General features: G+C 41.3%; 2 protein-coding genes across 3 annotated transcripts; one reads left to right on the top strand and one right to left on the bottom strand.

Annotated features, from left to right (window-relative positions):
* Positions 1-399: 399 nt before the first annotated feature.
* ift20 (intraflagellar transport 20 homolog (Chlamydomonas)) lies at positions 400-4,668 on the bottom strand. Its single transcript, XM_047391628.1, has 5 exons — positions 3,998-4,668; positions 2,787-2,924; positions 2,598-2,683; positions 1,412-1,515; positions 400-1,132 (listed from the first exon to the last, which is right to left on the bottom strand). The coding sequence occupies exons 2-5, from the start codon at positions 2,911-2,913 to the stop codon at positions 1,051-1,053; spliced, it is 399 nt and encodes a 132-aa protein (XP_047247584.1). The 5' UTR covers positions 2,914-2,924; positions 3,998-4,668; the 3' UTR covers positions 400-1,050.
* Positions 4,669-5,961: 1,293 nt separating this feature from the next.
* On the top strand, positions 5,962-15,709 carry tnfaip1 (tumor necrosis factor, alpha-induced protein 1 (endothelial)). Of its 2 annotated transcripts, none has more exons than XM_047391626.1 (7): positions 5,962-6,118; positions 7,050-7,405; positions 7,547-7,716; positions 8,647-8,730; positions 8,995-9,047; positions 11,974-12,169; positions 15,061-15,709. In XM_047391626.1, exons 2-7 carry the CDS (start codon positions 7,159-7,161, stop codon positions 15,289-15,291), a joined length of 981 nt encoding a protein of 326 aa, XP_047247582.1. In that variant the 5' UTR covers positions 5,962-6,118; positions 7,050-7,158; the 3' UTR covers positions 15,292-15,709. The 2 variants fall into 2 exon arrangements, with proteins under 2 accessions (XP_047247582.1, XP_047247583.1); XM_047391627.1 differs by lacking the exon at positions 5,962-6,118 and adding an exon at positions 6,136-6,270.
* Positions 15,710-19,543: the final 3,834 nt, after the last annotated feature.

Genomic DNA, 19,543 nt, shown 5'->3' with positions numbered 1-19,543 from the left:
TCCATTTATACTCAGATTGAGTTACACACGTGGGCTATGTTTACTGACGAGGTTCTCTTCTGGCAGCAGTTGGTTGCATCGGATCAGATTGAAAAGGTGCCCAATATGCATCATTTGCCTTCCACTTCCGTAATATGTTATTAGCATTAACTCCTCCTGGACGAGCATGCACAACAGCAGAAAGGAAAACTTCCCTCTAACAGGAAGAAACCTCTAGCAGAACCAGCGGCCATCTGCCATGACCGACTGGCGAGGACAGCATACACACGAGTACTTTCTCTGTTATTTTGTTACTAATGCAAAGTGAAGCAGCTTGAGAAAATGGCAGAAGGCTTGAAGACACCGCCTTACAAGAACATTTTCATGGCTTGTTGGTGAAAAACAACATGGTGAAGTGTGGACGTTTCAAAAAGCTTTATTCTGGATATGAAACATTACTTATGTTTTATTTCTGCTATGAACAACATTGAAGTATCGTCTCTACCCAACTGTCCTTGCAGGACCGCGGGAGGCTGGAGCCTATCTAGCTACAAGACGAACGTGACTGCCTGGTGTTTTACCAGAACAGTAGAATGCATCCTGATGTGCTTGTTTTAAATTAAACCTATTTACAAATGCAGGCAAATACTGTATACATTAGATGATAGAAAAGGTAATAAAACTAGATATACATAGCAATCTTTTGGTATAAATAATGTTTATCATAAATATTTTTTCTTTATATAAATAGCCTCCATTATAGTGGTGATGGATGTTGAGCTGCTTGATGTGAACTGAATGTTCTGAAGGTATTCAAGGACTCCTGGTTCTGTAAATCCCCTGGTTGCAGCAGTTGTTTCAGTCAGCAGCTGTCTGTTTCACACACACACACACACACACACACACACACACACGTCTGAGATAAGTGGTGTAAACAGGTGGTGTATATGTTTCCAGTCAAAACTGGAGCTTTTTGACTGCTTCAGAAGAGACGTTGCAGCAGCAGCAGGGACTCGAGGAGGTTACTCTGAACAGGCACTCTGGAAACGTGTTTGTTGTTCAGCCGTTTCATCACTTCTGCAGAATAAACTGGTCAATAAACTCGTTCTGCTCAGATTCCACTTTGGACAGGGCTTCGTACTCAATACGATACCTGAAACGTGAAAATGACTCACTTAAAAACAGACTACAGTGAAAGTTGCATCAACCTAAGGAACTGTCAGCCTTTTTCTTTAAAACATCACTTCATTTTAGTTTTGCTATTTTGTCACTCCTTGATTCGTTCAAGTGTGATAAAAAACTAAACCAGAATAACTGCTTTTTCACAGCAGTGTGATGATCAGCTAAAAACCATTTTTAACATTATGACTAACCATAATTTGCTTTCTTTTAGACCATTTCCCTGAAGCTTACAGCATCTCCTCTCTCTTACCTCTCAAGCTGCATTTTCTTCTCTGCTATTAGTGCCTGAAGCTGCTGCTGCTGGGCCTCTCTTTGTTTTGCCACCGACTTCAGCAAGTTTCTGGCTCCGATTGCCTGAAGCACAGTCAATTAGGATGGGAAAAAATGTTTTATTCTCATCAAGTACTGAATCATTTAGTAACGTATACCGGACAGGGACCCACAGTTCCTTGCAAAAATATTCATCGCCTTCGAATGTTTCTACAGTTTTTCACATTAAAACCACAAATGTCTGATTATGTGGTTGGGATTTTATTTGACAGACCAACACAAAGCAGCAGATTACTGCGGTGGCAGGAAAATGATGCATGGTGTTCGAAAATTCTACAGCCCCTTGATCTGAAACCCCTAAATAAGATTCTGTGCAACCAATTGGTTTACGAAGTCAGCTAATTAGTAAATAGAGTCCACCTGAGTGTAATTTTATCGTAGTGACAATCCAACTGTTCTGTGAAGGTCTGGGAGGCTTGTCAGAGCACATTGACAAACAAAGAGCATCATGAAGACCAAGGAACACAGCAGGCAGGTCAGGGAGGAAGTTGTGGTGCAGTTACATTAAACATACATTAAACAACATCCCTGGGCTATGATAAGTCCATCATCTGAGCATGGAAAGAGGATGGCACAACTGAAAACCTACCAAGACATGAACGTCCACCTAAACTGATGCCCATGGTAATTCTGGAGGAGGAGCTGCAAGGATTCACAGCTCAGGTGGGAGAATGAGATGACAGGACAAATATTTGTCATGAACTCCAAACTGACCTTCATAGAAAACTGACAAGAAAACTATTGCTGAAAGAAAGCCACACATAGTGACTTGGAGACTTATGTTCACAGACACGCTGAAGCTGACTGAGCTGGACATTACAACTTATATTTGGTGACTTCTGTAGGCGGTTGGTCGTGCTGCATTTCATTCAGGGGTATCAAAGAAAAGGAAACTATGTCTATGCACACCACTTCTCAAATTAATTTGTAAAACCATGTATGCTCCCACTTCACAATTATGCATTACTTTATGTTTAAAATGCCAATAAGTTTGTGGCTCTAATGTAGGAATACTTATAAAAACATTCTGTAAGTGCAGTTCTGAGAGATTCCCACGCGTTGCAAATCTTTTGCATTTAACAGAATGCTGCTTTCCATGTCCTCACCTTCATTTTTTCCATTTCTGCTTCTTTTGCCAGTTCATCGACCATCTCGATTAGACCACCGACAATCTTCTGAAACTGGCCAATTTCTGCACACATTTGGACACTTTGTTAGCTGTTTATGTTTAGCAGAGAAAAACCTGCACAGAATCAACACAGACTTCGTATCAGAAAAAAATATCACACGCTTACTGTCCACAAACTCTTTGCACTCCTCCTTCAACTCCGAAGTCTTCTGGCTGACCTCAGGCTCGAGCACCCGCAGCTTGTTGAGTTCATCAAAATAAAAGCCTGCCTCGGCTAAAGGGTCTTTTGCCATGGCCACTGGGCCTGTCACACATGATACAGCCAGAATGAGTGAAGAACAGAAACAGTGTTTACACACGAATTACTGGTTCTTCTAAAAGAACACACACACAAATAGTAATATTGCTTTTTAGCATTTAAACTACTTTAGAGTTTCTAACAAGGTCAACCTAAACTCCCTGCCAGTTTAGGTTTAATTCGGATGGATGGATGTTACACACATCATAGGTTGTGTTTAAAATAATAATTAAGAACTGTTGAATAATTTACTTCAGGTTTGACCAGTGTAAGAATTACAGTATTCAATCAGGATGCACCTAAGGTGGTCCAAGTACCTGGTAAAAAAGCTTTAAGCTTCCTTCTTTTTCTTTATGAATTCGTCTTTTCTTTTTTTCAAAATAAATTATTCATAACAAGTTTTTTTTAAACAAAACGTCAGCAGTGTAGAATAACTCAGTTCTTGAATGATCATTCTTAGTATTTTAGTTTTTGAGCTGTAGCTGATCAAGGGTAGTAAAACATCCCCTAAAAGCAGCGAACAAGCTCTTAATCAGGTGCTAACTAGCGTCTTAGTACTAGTTTAATACAATCTACTGAACTTGTATCCTGCTAATAAGACACCCTGTGACGGCGTCAGTTTCCAAAGGTAAACATAATGAACAGGGCCAGGAATTAGTTGACTAGATGATCCACAAGACTGAATATTCCGGTGATTATCAATAAAACGTGCAGCGATTCTTCCACAGTTTTCCCGAATAATGTTTCACTAAATTCGGCTTGTAGATAACAGCGTTACTTCGTGTCCTTTCCTTGACCAAGACCAACACCGAAATGTATTCATATTTAGAAACTGTTGTCTCTGACCAAGCTTTCACAGTTCTTGTTCCCTTATCTGCTAAAACTTCTTAGCTAGTTGATTCAAGTTCACTAGTTAGCTACATTAAGCTAACCGTGTACAATAACTGACAGGACGCGCGATGGAGTACAATTTCAAATCACAGCCTTTTTCAAATTAAAGCATCTTTGACTCCATTCAGTACTTTAGCTAAATTAGTCTCTAACTACCAGTTGGATGGACGTAATTTGACGTATTTTACCTGTTTGTGCAGTTATTGCTGCGAGAGAGCGGTTTCTGTGTGTTGTGATGTGGCAGAGCAAGTGATCCAGCAGATAAGCTCCTCCTCCTAGCGCTGTCTAGGAAACCAAACTCTGGGGGACCGGAAGTGGGGTGAGGGGGCCCAAATGCAATGATACTGGCGGCGCTGGTGGTGTAGGTGCGAAAGCGCGCGACCATATACAGAGGCTACAGTCCTCGAATAGCGGCTGTCCTGGGTTCGAGTCCCGGACCCGGCGACATTTACGAATGTCTCTGATACTCCCTGTTTGCTCCTAAGGTTAACAAAATTACCGGGTGTTTTTGACAATCTGGACTTTAAAATTTTTTAAAGATTTTAAAAAAGCAGAACTTAATTAGGCCGCTGGACTGAGATACAGATAGTCACATATTCTGGCAGCTTTTATCAGAACCACCTGTATTACAGCATCATTATTCAAGTTTTATTCAAGCACCAATACCTCTACATAATAGCCATCAAAATATGTGATTGTCTACATAACCGGTCTAGCTCCCTACCAATCTCCTCTGGAGTCACAAAATTGGAAGGCCACAGAGTTTGGCAAAACAGATGCTTCTGCTGCAGGTTTATTCCTATTAAAAGAATGACTTGGCAAAATAGACTGGGCTTCCTTATAGACAACTTTAACCAACTGCTGTTTTTAATTGAGTTTGTATTGTATTAGAACAAGAATCAAATTGGAATGTATAATTAAATTCAAATGTGTGTATATTATTGCATGGGTTTGGATTAATTGAATTGTTCATTTCTTAATTATTTGTTTATCTTGTAAAGTGAGTCAAGGTGACGTTTGTTAAGAATTGGCACTATATAAATAAACAGATTTAAATACATTTCTAAAGAATATGAAAAAAAGGAAACAATATAAAGGTTTGTGGGAGGAGCAGTAATAAAAGAAATGAACCCATAGGATGGAAACTAATTGCAAAGATTCAAGCTGACAGCTGGGGACAGCATTTTAATTTGCAGAATTTCAGTTCATGAGAAGAAAAAAGAAGTTGAAGCGCAAACTGGAGCTAGCAGCATTTATGTTTCTTTTAAGTGAGACAAATCTTTTGAATCTGCTCCTGTCAAAGAGCTGTTCAAAGACCTGGTTAATTTCTATATGTATTTGTTTTGAAGGGGTCAGTCTGGATTAACTCATTTTATTTGAGAAATAATAACTGGGATAAACAGTGGGCTAAGATCTGGATCAGAATCAAACTTAAAAACCCACCCATATATGTTCTATTTGTTTGAATGTTTCTGAAACGTTGATTGCAGCTTTATTTCACATCTATGGACTAGGTTTTAATGGCTGATCTTTTGTATTATTTCTTTTTTAATTTTTTTGTAAACCTGGACTTGAATGACATATTTTTCCAGCAAATATAACACTGTACTTCACCATTTTTGTCATCCGAAAGATGAATCCTGATGCTGGTGCATCTTCTTTGGCTCAGCCTAAATATCAATTTTTCTGAGTCACCAGCCACTAACTTCAAATTAAGTGACCCCTGCCTAGCAAGCCATTGTGAAGACATCATGGACAACTTGGTACCATTATGTGATATTTGCATAAAAATAATGCATTATAATAAGCACAGCTCCTGCACTTCTTCCCTTGTGCCTGTTCTCTGTGCCAACTAGAATTAGCAAAGGAGGAGCTTTGGTGCGCAAAAGAAACCCCGAAAATGGCTTGGTTCTTATCATTCATGTTAAAGATTTAATTTGTTCATGAATGTCACAACTGTAATGCAAAGAGGTTATGTAACATCATCAGATTTAATTCTGTAATGTAAATTTTTAAATAAACTTAAACCAAAAAAGCAGTATAGCACAATATTGCATTTTAAACGTAATTTGGAAAATCCCATGAAGAGCAGTTTTGTTTTTTAATGTTTCCTACACCCCAGTCCAGTAGGTGACGGTAACGAACCTATGCCGCCACCAAAACAACAACAGAAGAAGAAACCGCCTTAAAAAGTTAGCACATAATGACGTTTGCGGACTTTTGACGCCTGAAACATAATCTGAAAATCGTAAAAAAAAAAAAAAAAAAACGAGAGTGGACCGAAAGTACCGGGAGACTATGTGTTTAAGGTAAACTGTTATTTGCTGCTGGACATGCTAACGACTAGACACGTTCTCCTTTAAGGAGTTCTTTAACTTTTTTTCACGAAACAATATGTGCAAAAGTGTAGTTTAGTGTAGCTTCCGTTGATTCGGGGTGTGTTCAGTACCAACAGATCCAGGTATTTTATTACATTTCCAGATATTCGGATGTGTTCTCCTGCCCTAGCAGTGTAGCTTCTAACATGAGAAGCTAATGTTAGCAAAACGCCGAGAAAAGTGTAGACGGAAGGGAGGAAAAACACTTTAGTGGCAACATTTTTCGATGATGTGAATTTAGCACAGTGACACAGTTCACAACAGTTTTCGGCAAACTCTTTGCAATTTTGTGCTAAATGGTTTCTGTTTGCATGGAGTTCAGTTACTGAAAAAAGCAGCTCAACACACTATGGTGTCAGTCAGTCAACAGCTTTACCTAAAGTCAGGTCTGAAAGTAAAATGGTTTGATTACGTCATGATACATAAGCACATATCTTACATAATTTTCTTTCTGCCAGCAAATTAACATATATTTCATTCTCTTTGCTCTCATCCACATATTTTCATGCCTTGTTTGTTACAAAGTTGAGTTTAAGGTTGTTTTTGACGGTCAGCTTTTAAATCACAATGAAGATGGTGTTGTTTCTGATTCTTTTTAAGCACTTCAGCTGACAGAACCCCCACTCGCCTTAACTAAATATAACATTTGTAATGTTATTTTGGCTAACCTTACTGCTATGTTGCACAGAGGATAAAGTCGAAAGTGACAGAATATGCTCCCTGCCTGCAGCAGGCTCGCCAACAGAGAGGCATGTGCAGACACAGCTCGTTATAATCATTAAGTTATGATAGTTGGGTTAGGAGTCTTTGGTTTATGTCGGTTAATAATTTCTGCTCCTGTTTCCGTTGTGTTGTTTTTTAGGAATGGTCTGGAGCAGTGAGAGGTTGTGGCAGCCTCATCTGTAGCTGTCAACACGGCGGGGGACCTCAGAACCTCCGTTTGCAGGGTGGTCATCTACCTCCAAAGGGACATGTCTGGGGACCGCTGCCTACCACAGCATCACATCCAGGATGATCCCACCTTTCCCCATCCCCTTGTGGTTTGTCCCAAGACCAAACCTTGTGGTTATCGAGAAGCCATGAGTCTGGGCAACAAGTATGTCCGACTCAACGTTGGAGGAATGCTCTTTTTCACCCCGCTGCAGGTGCTAACCAGACAGAACTCCCTGCTGAAAGCCATGTTCAGTGGAAAGAAAGAAGTCTTCACTGATAAGGAAGGTTAGAGACTGAATCTCACTGTTGAACAGTCTTTTTATTCATAATTTACTTTTAGCAGGCCAGCATTTACAGTCCCCCCTCCCCTAGCAGATTAAGAATATGGAATATGATTTGTTAGCACAATCTGTTGTTTCTGCTCAGGTTGGATCCTGATCGACCGGAGTGGGAAACACTTCAACAGTATCCTGAATTACTTGCGTGAAGGTACCGTCACCTTACCCAAAGGTCGTCAGGCTGTCCAGGAGCTGCTGGCTGAGGCAAAGTACTACCGTATCCAGGGCCTTGTAGAGCTGTGTCAACATACCCTGCAGGTCAGTTTGACTTTTTCCTGATCATTGTCTGTCTGCATCCTTTAGCTAAAGCCATGGTTAGATGCGGGGTTAAACCCACTGTCGAAAAGGAATCAGCCACATTGTTGCACATACAGCATTGGACATTAAAGAAAGTCATCAATAACTGGAGACAATATGGGACAATGACATTACAAAAAATCAAAATCGTTCCATAAAACTGATGAAAGATAAACTAGTCAAGGGAGTTATGGTGTTCACAATGGTTCACGCATTTCTTTCTCAACGCACCTGAATCAAATGGCTCCTTACCAGGCCCCTGCAGAGCTGAATGACTGAATACTGATGAGGAAATTCAGCCATGTAATTCACGTGTGTTGAAGCAGGGATGCATCTAAAAGTGATGGCTATCGAGGTATGGAGCTGGGCACCCCTGTGCAGGTGCTACACATACACACTTCAGAACTTTATCTTCTGCAAAACCTGTCAAAATAAGGTCATACATTAATATTTAGATAATCAAGGTTTGACATCAAACTATTCAGAATTGTCCAAGTCTGCATTTCAGTGCATCAAAAACAGATTTTTATCTCTTGCCCCTAGTTCTCACAGAAACATGATAGTGGTTGCATCATGCTCTGGGGGTACTTCTGAGGTTTTTGTCAAGGTGGGTGAAGTTATGAACAGTTCCAGATACCAGCCAGCTTAACCCAGAGCTTTCAGGTGTCGGCTAGAAAACTGAAGATGAAGTAGGATTTCATTTTTCGGGTTCAAGTGAGTGCAAGTATACAGTTAACAAAAGAATAGCTTCCGCAGAAAAAAAGGAAAGTTTTACTGACAGTTACTTCCTTAGCAGTGCCATAAAGTAGTTAATATCTAGCTTTGGTGTGAGTGATCTGTGGCTCAGTAATCTAACAAAACAGGAACTTCATGTCTGCTTCTGCTTGACAGGACAATAAAGAGCAATCGATGTGTGTCATACCTGTGATTACTTCCTGTAAAGAAGAGGAGCAGCTCATCCAGTCATCCTCCAAGGTAAACAAGTTCTTTTTAACATTTGAAAGAAACATTCTGTGTGCTCACAAATAAAGTCCCACTAAATGGTTTTAAATAATATTTATATACATTTATTTTCATTCTTTGTCCTTTCTAGTTACTTATGTTTTCTTGCTTATAAAAAGCTTAATGATATACCCACATTAATTCCATTCTGATGAAAGTGGTTTGAGATAATTGTGGAACTGATACATTGACATATTAAAGCAGCATCAATAATCCATGATTTTCCCTGCCTGTTAGCCTGTGGTGAAGCTGTTGTACAACAGAAGCAACAACAAATACTCCTACACCAGGTGAGAACACTTTCTGAAGTAGATCACTTCTTTTATAACGGCCATGTACTGGATTCCTTCCTTCAGACTTTACTGTGACATAAGGGATATATACAACCCCAATATTTCAATGAAGTTGGAATGTTGTGCAAAATTTTAATAAAAACAGAATACCATGGTTTGTAAATCCTGTTCAGGGATCTGGAGAAATCTCTGCAAATAAGCGGGAAGGCTGGAAACGAGAAAAGATTTTCTTCTGCAGGCCTGTCATGATATGACGGTGTCATATCATGACATACCCACCCTTCGAAGCTGACATGCAAATCAAAGGCACATATCAACACCACCCAGAGACAGCGCCACTTCTCTGGGCCCAAGCTCATCTGAGATGGACTGACTCAGTGGAATAGTGTGCTGTGGTCTAACGAGTCCACATTTCAATTTGTTTTTGGAAATCACGGACAAAAGAGGAGAAGGATTGTTATCACTGCAAAGTTCAAAGCCAGCATCTATGATGGTATGGCGGTGTGTTAGTGTCCATGTCATGGGTAACTTGCACATCTGTGAAGGCGCCATTAATCTAAAAGGAACGTCCCTGCTTATTCCCAACAGCGTGGCTTCAAGTAAAAGAGTGCGGGTACTAGACTGGCCTGCCTGCAGCCTAGATCTGTCTACCATTAAAAGTGTGGCACATTATGAAGAGCAAAATATGACAATGGAGACCCTGAACTGTTGAGTAACTAAAGTTGTGCATCAAGCAAGAATGGGAAAGAATTCCACCTACAAAGCTTCAACATTTAGTGTCCTCAGTGCTCGTACTCGTACTCGTCGTCTTCCGCTTATCCGGGACCGGGTCGCGGGGGCAGCAGACTCAGCAGAGATGTCCAGACGTCCCTCTCTCCAGACACCTCCTCCAGCTCCTCCAGGGGGAGCCCAAGGTCAGCCCAGGCCAGCCGGGAGACATAGTCCCTCCAGCGTGTCCTGGGCCGTCCCCTGGGCCTCCTCCCGGTGGGACGTGCCTGGAACACCTCCCGAGGAAGGCGTCCAGGAGGCATCCGGTATAGATGTCCGAGCCACCTCAACTGGCTCCTCTCAATGTGGAGGAGCAGCGGCTCTACTCCGAGCTCCTCCCAGATGGCCGAGCTCCTCACCCTATCTCTAAGGGAGTGCCCGGCCACCCTACGGAGGAAGCTCATTTCAGCCGTTTTTATCCGGGATCTCGTTCTTTCGGTCATGACCCAAAGTTCATGGCCATAGGTGAGGGTAGGAACGTAGACCGACCAGTAAATTGAGAGCTTTGCTTTTCGGCTCAGCTCTCTCTTCACCACAACGGACCGGCACAGCGCCCCCATTACTGTGGCAGCCACACTGATCCGTCTGTCGATCTCCCGCTCCATTCTTCCCTCACTCGTGAACAAGACCCCGAGATACTTAAACTCCTCCACTTGAGGCAGGAACTCCCCTCCAACCTGAAGAGGACAAGCCACCCTTTTCCGGTCGAGTACCATGGCCTCGGACTTGGAGGAGCTGATCCTCATCCCAGCCGCTTCACACTCGGCTGCGAACCGCCACAGCGCCTGCTGTAGGTCTTGGCTAGAGGGGGCCAGCAGGACCACGTCATCTGCAAAAAGAAGAGACGAAATCCACTGGTCCCCAAACCAGACCCCCTCTGGCCTTTGACTGCGTCTAGAAATCCTGTCCATAAAAGTTATGAACAGGACCGGTGACAAAGGGCAGCCCTGCCGGAGTCCAACATGCACCGGGAACAGGTCCGACTTAGTGCCGGCAATGTGGACCAAACTCCTGCTCCGCTCGTACAGGGACCGGATGGCCCCTAATAAAGGGTCCCCGATTCCATACTCCTGGAGCACCCCCCCAGTCTGCCAGTCCAGAGGCACTGTCCCCGACTGCCACGCAGTGTTGAAGAGGCGTGTCAACCATGACAGCCCTACAACATCCAGACACTTGAGGTACTCAGGGCGGATCTCATCCACCCCCGAAGCCTTGCCACCGCGGAGCTTTTTAACCACCTTGGTGACTTCAGCCTGGGTGATGAAAGAGTCCAACCCCGAGTCCCCAGCCTCTGTTTCCACCACGGAATGCGTGATGGCAGGATTGAGGAGATCCTCGAAGTACTCCTTCCACCGCCCGATAATGTCCTCAGTCGAGGTCAGCAGTCTCCCACCCCCACTATAAACAGTGTTGGCGAAGCACTGCTTCCCCCTCCTGAGGCGCCGGACGGTTTGCCAGAATCGCTTCGAGGCCAACCGGTAGTCCTTCTCCATGGCCTCACCGAACTCCTCCCAGGCCCGAGTTTTTGCCTCTGCCACAGCCCGGGCCGCAGCACGCTTGGCCTCACGGTACCCGTAAGCTGCCTCAGGAGTCCCACAAGCCAACCACAGCCGATAGGACTCCTTCTTCAGCTTGACAGCATCCCTTACTGCCGGTGTCCACCACCGGGTTCTGGGATTGCCGCCGCGACAGGCACCGCAGACCTTACGGCCACAGCTACGGGCAGCAGCATCAACAATAGATGTGGAGAACATGGTCCACTCGGACTCTATGTGTCCTCAGTGCCCAAACGCTTATTGGGTTTGGTAAAAGGAAAGGTGATGCAACACAGTGGTAAATATGCCCCTGTCCCAGCTTTTTTGAACATGTTGCAAGTATCTATTTCGAAATGAGTGAATATTTGCAATGAACAATAAAGTTTATCAATTTTAACATTAAATATCTTGTCTTTGTAGTTTATTCAGTTGCATTTAGGTGTAACATTATTTGAAAATCACTATTCTGTTTTTTATTGATTTGCACAGCATCCCAACTTCACAGGAATTGGGGTTGTAGTATATGTGTTTGTTGAGTTAACTTTAACAAACTGGGCTTGGATAGCAAAGCAAACAACGTTACACTCATCGTTTGTTTGGGTTTGCTTCTGTCTCCTTAGTAACTCAGATGACAACCTGTTGAAGAACATTGAGCTGTTTGACCGGCTGTCCCTCAGCTTTAACAGCCGCGTCCTCTTCTTTAAAGATGTGATCGGAGATGAGATCTGTTGCTGGTCTTTCTACGGTCAGGGCCGCAAGCTGGCTGAGGTCTGCTGCACCTCCATCGTCTATGCCACAGAGAAGAAGCAGACCAAGGTAAACCTGTGCAATATTTAAACTGCTATTTTCTAAAAAGAGAAACATTGAGCTGAATAGAGCTATTTTCATATCGGAAGCAGGAGGTGCAGTACATTTGTTCTTGTCTACGTGTTGCTCTACACTGAGCAACTTGCAGGTCACAGATACGGCGATATAAAACTGCACTGGAATATGTGAGATGCAGAATTATCAACGAGTCATATCACAGCAGAGAGCAGAGATTCCTACAGAAGTCTGAGACTCCTCATTTGTCTCTTCAAGTCAACACTGTATTAAATTACTTTGGATCATTTGGGGAACAGTATAAACGTAACTTACCTCTGATTTTGTTTTGCTTCTAAGCTAGCTGCTACATTACAATGACACTTCCAACTAAAAATATCTAAATAAAAGCCCTTCCTTTTCTGTTCATTCAAATGTTTAATTATAATTAATTTACTCATCACACTTTGTCTTGTTCATTATATTGTAATTTAGAACTTAAATTTAAATATCTTTAGTTAGAATTGATAAAAAAGCTTTTAATGTGGATTTAAAAAATATTCCAATTTCTCCAGCTCAGAGTAAGAAGAAAATATCAAAATATGTCTTCATGCCACGAAAATGGCAGCTTCCTTACCCTAAAAGTTTTCTTTCTGCCTAAAAATACACCACATACTAAATCAAGTATAGTTCCACATTTATAAGGTGTAAATGCAAACATTTGGTACCTGTGTAAAGACATAAAAGAATATATTTTTTGTGGAACCCATATTGTAACTGTTAACGTGTGATTTATTTGTGATTAAACTTTTTTTTTTTTTTATCCTCGCCAAACCTTTTTTTCCCATATAAACAATGTAAAACACAATGAAAATCCATTTGAAAGCCTAGCAGAAGCCTCAGATTATATTCAGCATCATCTGGACTATAATAGCAGCAAATCTGGACTGAATTGGTTGAAACATATTTGTTCCACAATGCTTTTGTGGGCAATGTGCCAGGCAAAGCTAGGATTTGTGTTTTTCCCCTTTTACAAAAGGGAATCTGGTCAAATAAAAGTGCTGATTTCCATTCTAGGACTCCGTCTGCATATGACAGCCTTTGGTAATGACATTTATTCTGTGTATCATCAAAATGTACCATTGTGAACAGCATAAAATCAATAAAATGAAGAGAAAATAAGCTGAATTCTATACTTATGTCTCCAAATTGCGGAATTTTATTGAAAAAAAAAATGATCAATGAAAAACAAAGTGAACAAATGTGCAAAAACAATTATGTATGAAAAACTGTGCAAACAAATGTTAAAAAAAAGTTTACCAATAATAAACATTGTAAATAAAATACCAAAAAGTATGTACAAGTAGCCACAAAATAAAGAAACATGAATCCGCCAAACAAAAGGTTTGTAACCAAACTTGGTGAGCTTGTCTTTCATAAACTGACTGAATCCTATCCTGGCCTTGCTTGCCACCATGCACTCATCTAGGTGCTTGTGGCTCAGTATCAGGCTCACCTGGAATGTGCTACATGTCCTCGTCATCACCAGGCAGAGGTGTATCCTGACTTGCCACCTTGAGTCTTGTTTCCCTCTCTTTGTTGGCCGGAATAAGCTGCTCCTTTGTCTTGGGGCAGAAGCTATCTTGTGTTTCATAGTTCTTAAGGTACTACGTAACTGACGGGCAGGTGGCTTATATTCCTCATCTTCTTCCTCTGCACCATCATCACTGGAGAAACAGAGATAAATGCTGAAGACTATTTGACTCAGTTTTTCCAAATGACATGCTAATAGGAAGTTGCCTCTGACTCGGACTTGCATTAAGCTTAGGAATACAATGCTAACACTGTAATGACACATCAGGCTTATTTTGTAACCACAATGGTTTGCAGAATAGACGTCTCACCTCGAAGAAGATAAAGGCTCAACCGAAGTGGTGGGAGGCTGGGTCCTTTCAGTGCCAGATGGTCCTGCTTCCTCCTGGCTGTAAAAATACAGAAATAGGTTGTTCATTTTGGGATGGTGGTGCAGTTCATTGCAAAGTTTTCCAATTACAAGATAATAAATTGTCTCATAATTTATTATTTTATAATGCATGATTATTTATTATAAAGTAACAGTATAACTTGCTCGTGAACTGGGTCATAAGAAGAAATTCCTCTTCTTCCTCCACTTCAAAATTCTCGCTGCTGTCCGATGACTTCAACATCACTGGTGCGCAAAAGTTGTTCTAAGGCTTCGAAAACGGTCATTCTGCACCACCATATTGATGTTGCAGGGGGAAAAAAACCACTGAAAAGATACGTGAAAAACAGCTCGCTCACTGTGTCTGGAGCAGTGCGTAAAACGGACTGTGTAAAGCAACTGTGAATGCAAGTTTTATGACCTAAGATACGCACGGTAATTGTGTCACCGGACAATGTCTCCTTTTTCCTGTTTCCTGTAGCATTTTTCCAGTTGAGTTAGCAATGTCTAGTGGACCTTTTTAAATGGCATCTTGTGTGTTTACATTGATACAAAATCAAAAGTATTTGTAAAAACCTAAATTGGCGACTTGTTTTACAAACATTACAGACTCCTCTTGTGAGGGATTTAGACCAACTTTTAGAGACTGAAAAACGTCTCTGTTTTGGGCCCGCTGGCAGGCCTGTTGGGCTCAAGAGGTTAAAGTCATTTCTGGGTGAGTTAAGGTTTAACACGGTCACAATAAATCCTGACAGAACACAGCGTGTTATCCTGCAGTCAGTCAGTGATTAGTAGTTGGAACAAAATAGTCCTGATTGGGAGCTCCCTAGTTGTTATGTTTCAGTGCTTACTGGGTAGAATGTTTTAAAAGTACATAGTTTGAAGTAGTAGCATAAGAGACTAGACTGCTTTGTTAATTCAGTTTTCAATTATTCTGTGAAAGGTGGAGTTCCCTGAAGCTCGCATCTATGAGGAAACTCTCAACACATTGCTCTATGAGACCATGCCGCTGCCAGACAACTCCTTGCTGGAGGCCACACGGCGAAGCTACAACAACTGTGGTTCTCTGAGCGAGGAAGAGGAGGGGCCCGGAGGACCTGAGCCGCGTGAGCGCGTCCGAAGAATTCACGTTAAGAGGTACAGCACATACGATGATCGCCCGCTGGGACACTAAGACTGAAACCTATGGTGCACCTTGGACTGAGCTCAACCCTACTTTCATTTCAGCACAACAGTCTTTCCTTACTTTCTCTATGAAAATCTACAGGAGGTCCAGGATGTGAGCTCAGTGTTATTGTGTTTCTCCATGTGAACAACTGCACTGTCAGTCCTTCTTTATCAAAGACTCCACAGCAATACTAACTGTGGCCTATATTTTATGTAAAGAATGAAAAATGTCACTGATATGTATCATTGTTGGCCTCATCAGTTACATCAGCTGGAAAGCATATTTCCTAAGGAATGTATTTTTTCAAACACAGTTACACAGTTGATAAACATGTACATGTTGCAGCTGTGCCTCTGATACATTATAATGCTGCTTATCATACTGCCTTATGCCAGTTGTGAATATTAAAGTACTTTTATATCTCCCCAAGTGTCTCCTACATTTAATACAGAAAAATCATTACACAACTGTAGGACCAACAGTTACATACGGTTTTACATTTAGCTTTTGTTAAACAGTTCAAATTTTCAGTTCCTGTGTCAGATGCCAGAAATCTGGAGGTTCTGTTGGGATTGATGAAATTCTAGAATATTTTTTACCTTTAGTGTTTCCTTTATCACAGTAGATATCATTTCTTCAGAGTGTGTGGGATGAGCTGCTGATCAACTGGGTGACAGAACTAAAGTGTTTCTACTTGTTTAGCTTATTTATGACCTTGTTTGCTATAATCACTTACCTACTGAAGACAGATGGGCTTTATGGGGTCCGAAACCTGATCCTAATGTGGCGGACTCATATTGTTAGGGTTATTTTAGGGTTTGAGCTGTGGTGTGTGGGGAGTTTAGGTCAGACTTATGAATATACTGGTGATAGTTGGAGATGGGCACAGATGGGTTTACTAAAATGAATAGAAGGGAATTCAAAGGCTTTATATGGTTAGAAATAAAACTGAGAATCTGTAGTTCCACATTTCCAACGGGTCCTCCAGCTGTTGGTTCTTACTGGAAGGGCTCTCCCCTTCTGTTTGTGGTTCATCCACTGCTCTATCAGTGATTCCTCAGGAGTCGTTAACATATTAACTGTTGTCTGATTAATATCTGCTACATTTTGCTCAGTTATTGCTGTTTATGTATCATTTCTATAGTATCCAGTCTCGTTTTTCTTTGTTTTTATAGAACTGGTGGCTCCAAGTAATTCAGTTTGAGTTGTTTTAAAAGCCTTGACATAACCTATTTCTAGTTAGAAAAGTAAATATGCAGTAAAAACATTTTTTTGTTTTAGTCCCAAATAAACTTCCATGTATGCACGTACTTCGTTCTATATTACAAACAGGATTGAGCCACTTGAGTTTACACACACATAATCTTTATTGACATCCCATTATTTTTACAAAGGCTTTCAGATGATGATGACCCATCCTTTGCAGTTATCTTAGCTTCAGCTACCTCTGGGAACGCTGTCTACAAGGTTAAGGAGTGTCCTGTCAGAGAGATCGGGTTTTTGTGCAGGTCAGCCAGGTTCTTCCACACCAAATTCGCTCATCCATGTCTTTACTTTGTTTACTGATGTACAGTCTGATCAGAACAGGAAGAAGCCACCCAACAAAGATGGGAGCAGAAAAGTGTCCAAAATATTATGGTGTGTTGAAGCATTAAGAGTGTCTTTTACTGGACCTCAGGTCAATTCCTGAAGAACAGTCCTCAACACAATCCCCTCTGTACCAAGCTTTACGCCCTACGCAGTGCAGTCAGTTAAGTACTGTTCTGTTGTCCTGACAACCGGCAAAGTTAGGGTTACCAGACAGGGAAGCATGATTCATTTGGGTCCAATGGTGGTGCTTTACCTCAGTGCATCTGACGCTTTACATTTCACTTGTTGATGCAAGGCAAGTTTATTTGTATAGAACATTTTAGCAGCAAGATGATTCAAAGAAAACTCAGAAAAACGTACATAGCAGTGGCATAATAAAGGAGAGGAAAGGTGGACTACAGACTGAGACTAATGATGTTTTAGTTTATAATTTTAATAGAACAATCAAAAGCAACTCGAAATAGGTTTTTTAACGTTGATTTAAAAGAACTCAGGGATTCAGCATTTTTGCAGTTTTCTGGAAGTTTGTTCCACAGTAGTGGAGCATAAGAACTGAATCCAGTTCTCGATGTTTGGTTCTGATTCTTAGGATGTAGAGTGGACTTGAATCAAAAGATCTGAGTGGTCTGGAATATTCATACAGCAATAATAAATCTTTAAAATATTTCTGGTGCTCAGCCATTCAGAGATTTATAAACTAACAGAAGTATTTAAAGTCTATTCTCTGAGGTACAGGGAGCCAGGGTAAGGAGTTTAGAACTGGGGTGATGTGCTCTACTTTCTTAGTTTTAGTGAGGATGCAGGCAGCAGAAATCTGGATCAGCTGAAGGTGTCTGGTTGATTTTCTTTAGGCAGACCTGTCAAGACGCTGTTGCATTAATCAATTTGACTAAAGATGTGGCTCCTCAACCATGGAAACCCTTTCCATGAAGCTCTCTACACACTGTTTTTGAGCTAATCTAAAGGCCACCTAACATTACGAGAGGTGTGCATACAACTGGAGACCTCTGTGCACTTAGTGCTTCAGCATCCCTGACCCCGCTCCATAGTTTTTACACAGCTGTTCCACTTCATGGCAGAGTTCCACTGGTGTAATACCACCAACATTTGACTATGGAATGTTTAGTAGCGAGGACATTTCATGATTGGACCTATCTTGATATCACCCTGGAATTCACTGAGCTCCTAAGAGATCAATTCTTTCACAGAGCTCCTAATGGTACTTGTTATTTTGAGTTTTTTGGTCAGATATTTCCTGTAAAACCTATTAGTTAGCTCATCCTACATCACAGAACTTCAGTTCTTTTTCTGAAAAACTGTATTATACAATTATTAAATTGTCTGTTTTTTTTAGTTACTCAAAACCAAAAACGTGATGTAATATTCCAGAAAGCATGTTGAGAGAATGTGTGGTTAATGTAATTGTGAGAAATAAAATACTGCTACATTGTCTTGTCAGGAAAGTGTGGACACCCTCTTGGAATTGTGTCCAAAGGTTTAACTTTGGTGTCATCCCACCACAACATATTCTCCTACAAGGTTTTGGGGTATCTTATAACCATACTTTTGTCCAGACATTACGGAGAATACAGGAAATCGCTTCTCCTTGTAGAACAATGCAGGTACTTATTTGATATTACTGTAAGTCAGTGCTGCTGACAACATCTTGGACCCCTCCCTGACCAGCTTCAATCTCGCTTTTTATCAGTTCTTGTAAATGAGTGTCTCATACTTTCTCTAAGACATATAATGCTGTAGAGTTTTTTCTCCTGACTGATACCTTTGTAAAATTAGATTAGGAATTTAGCTAACGTTCTACTGGGACTTTCTTTCCAATTCTCTAACTGATGGCAGGTTTGAACACAAGAAGAGTGAATGCTAAACTTGAACTAAAAGTTGTTTCAACAAAGTATTTGTTTAAGGGTGGGCACTTATGTAACCAGGCTACTATAGATTTTAATCTTTTACATTTTTCTCAATAAGAATTGTTTTGTTTTTCTGTTGAACTTTATAGCATTATGTAAGAAAAAGTGTTTGTGTATGTCTGCTGTTTAGCCTCTGTGTTGGACTGGTTTCCAGAACTTGTAGTGCTGTGTTGTGGTGGCCCAAAAGTGCAGGACATGGATCTTGTCCTGCAGCTCTGACTTTGAGCATAAGAGTGGTGTCTTCACAGCTGATTCAGTTTTACTGTTGTCCTGAGGGTGGCCTTGTTATGATGTCTTGCGCTGAAAGTTCCAGTTGACTACATTTCTTGAGCTACTGGGATGTAGCTATATTGTGGTCCATTATTTAAATTATTTAAAACTTTGGGATCTTTTAGTGAACCAGATGAGTTTTGCACACAGAGTACTCAGAGCGATTTCATTCCTCATCACAATGTAGAAAACATGATGTTACACCATCCATAACCTTCCTGTGGTATGTAGGCCCAGGTCTGTCCATCCTTCTATTTCCAGTCATTTCTAAATACTGCACCTAAAATAAAAGACCATTGTTGGGTGCAGGTGCACAATCGGCCCACATGGAGGCACAAGCAGCAGGTCTGGTGACTCCAACGGAGGAGATTTTTCTTCATCGCGGAGCTGTGACGTCACCTATTTTGAAGCGAACAAGCCCAGCTTCAGAGCAGACCCCAGATCAGATCAATGTGCGTAAGGGAAAATGGTTT

The sequence above is a fragment of the Girardinichthys multiradiatus genome, chromosome 18 (genome assembly GCF_021462225.1).
Source record: "Girardinichthys multiradiatus isolate DD_20200921_A chromosome 18, DD_fGirMul_XY1, whole genome shotgun sequence".
NCBI classification, from domain to species: domain Eukaryota; kingdom Metazoa; phylum Chordata; class Actinopteri; order Cyprinodontiformes; family Goodeidae; genus Girardinichthys; species Girardinichthys multiradiatus.
This window is presented reverse-complemented; position numbering and strand designations above follow the sequence as displayed.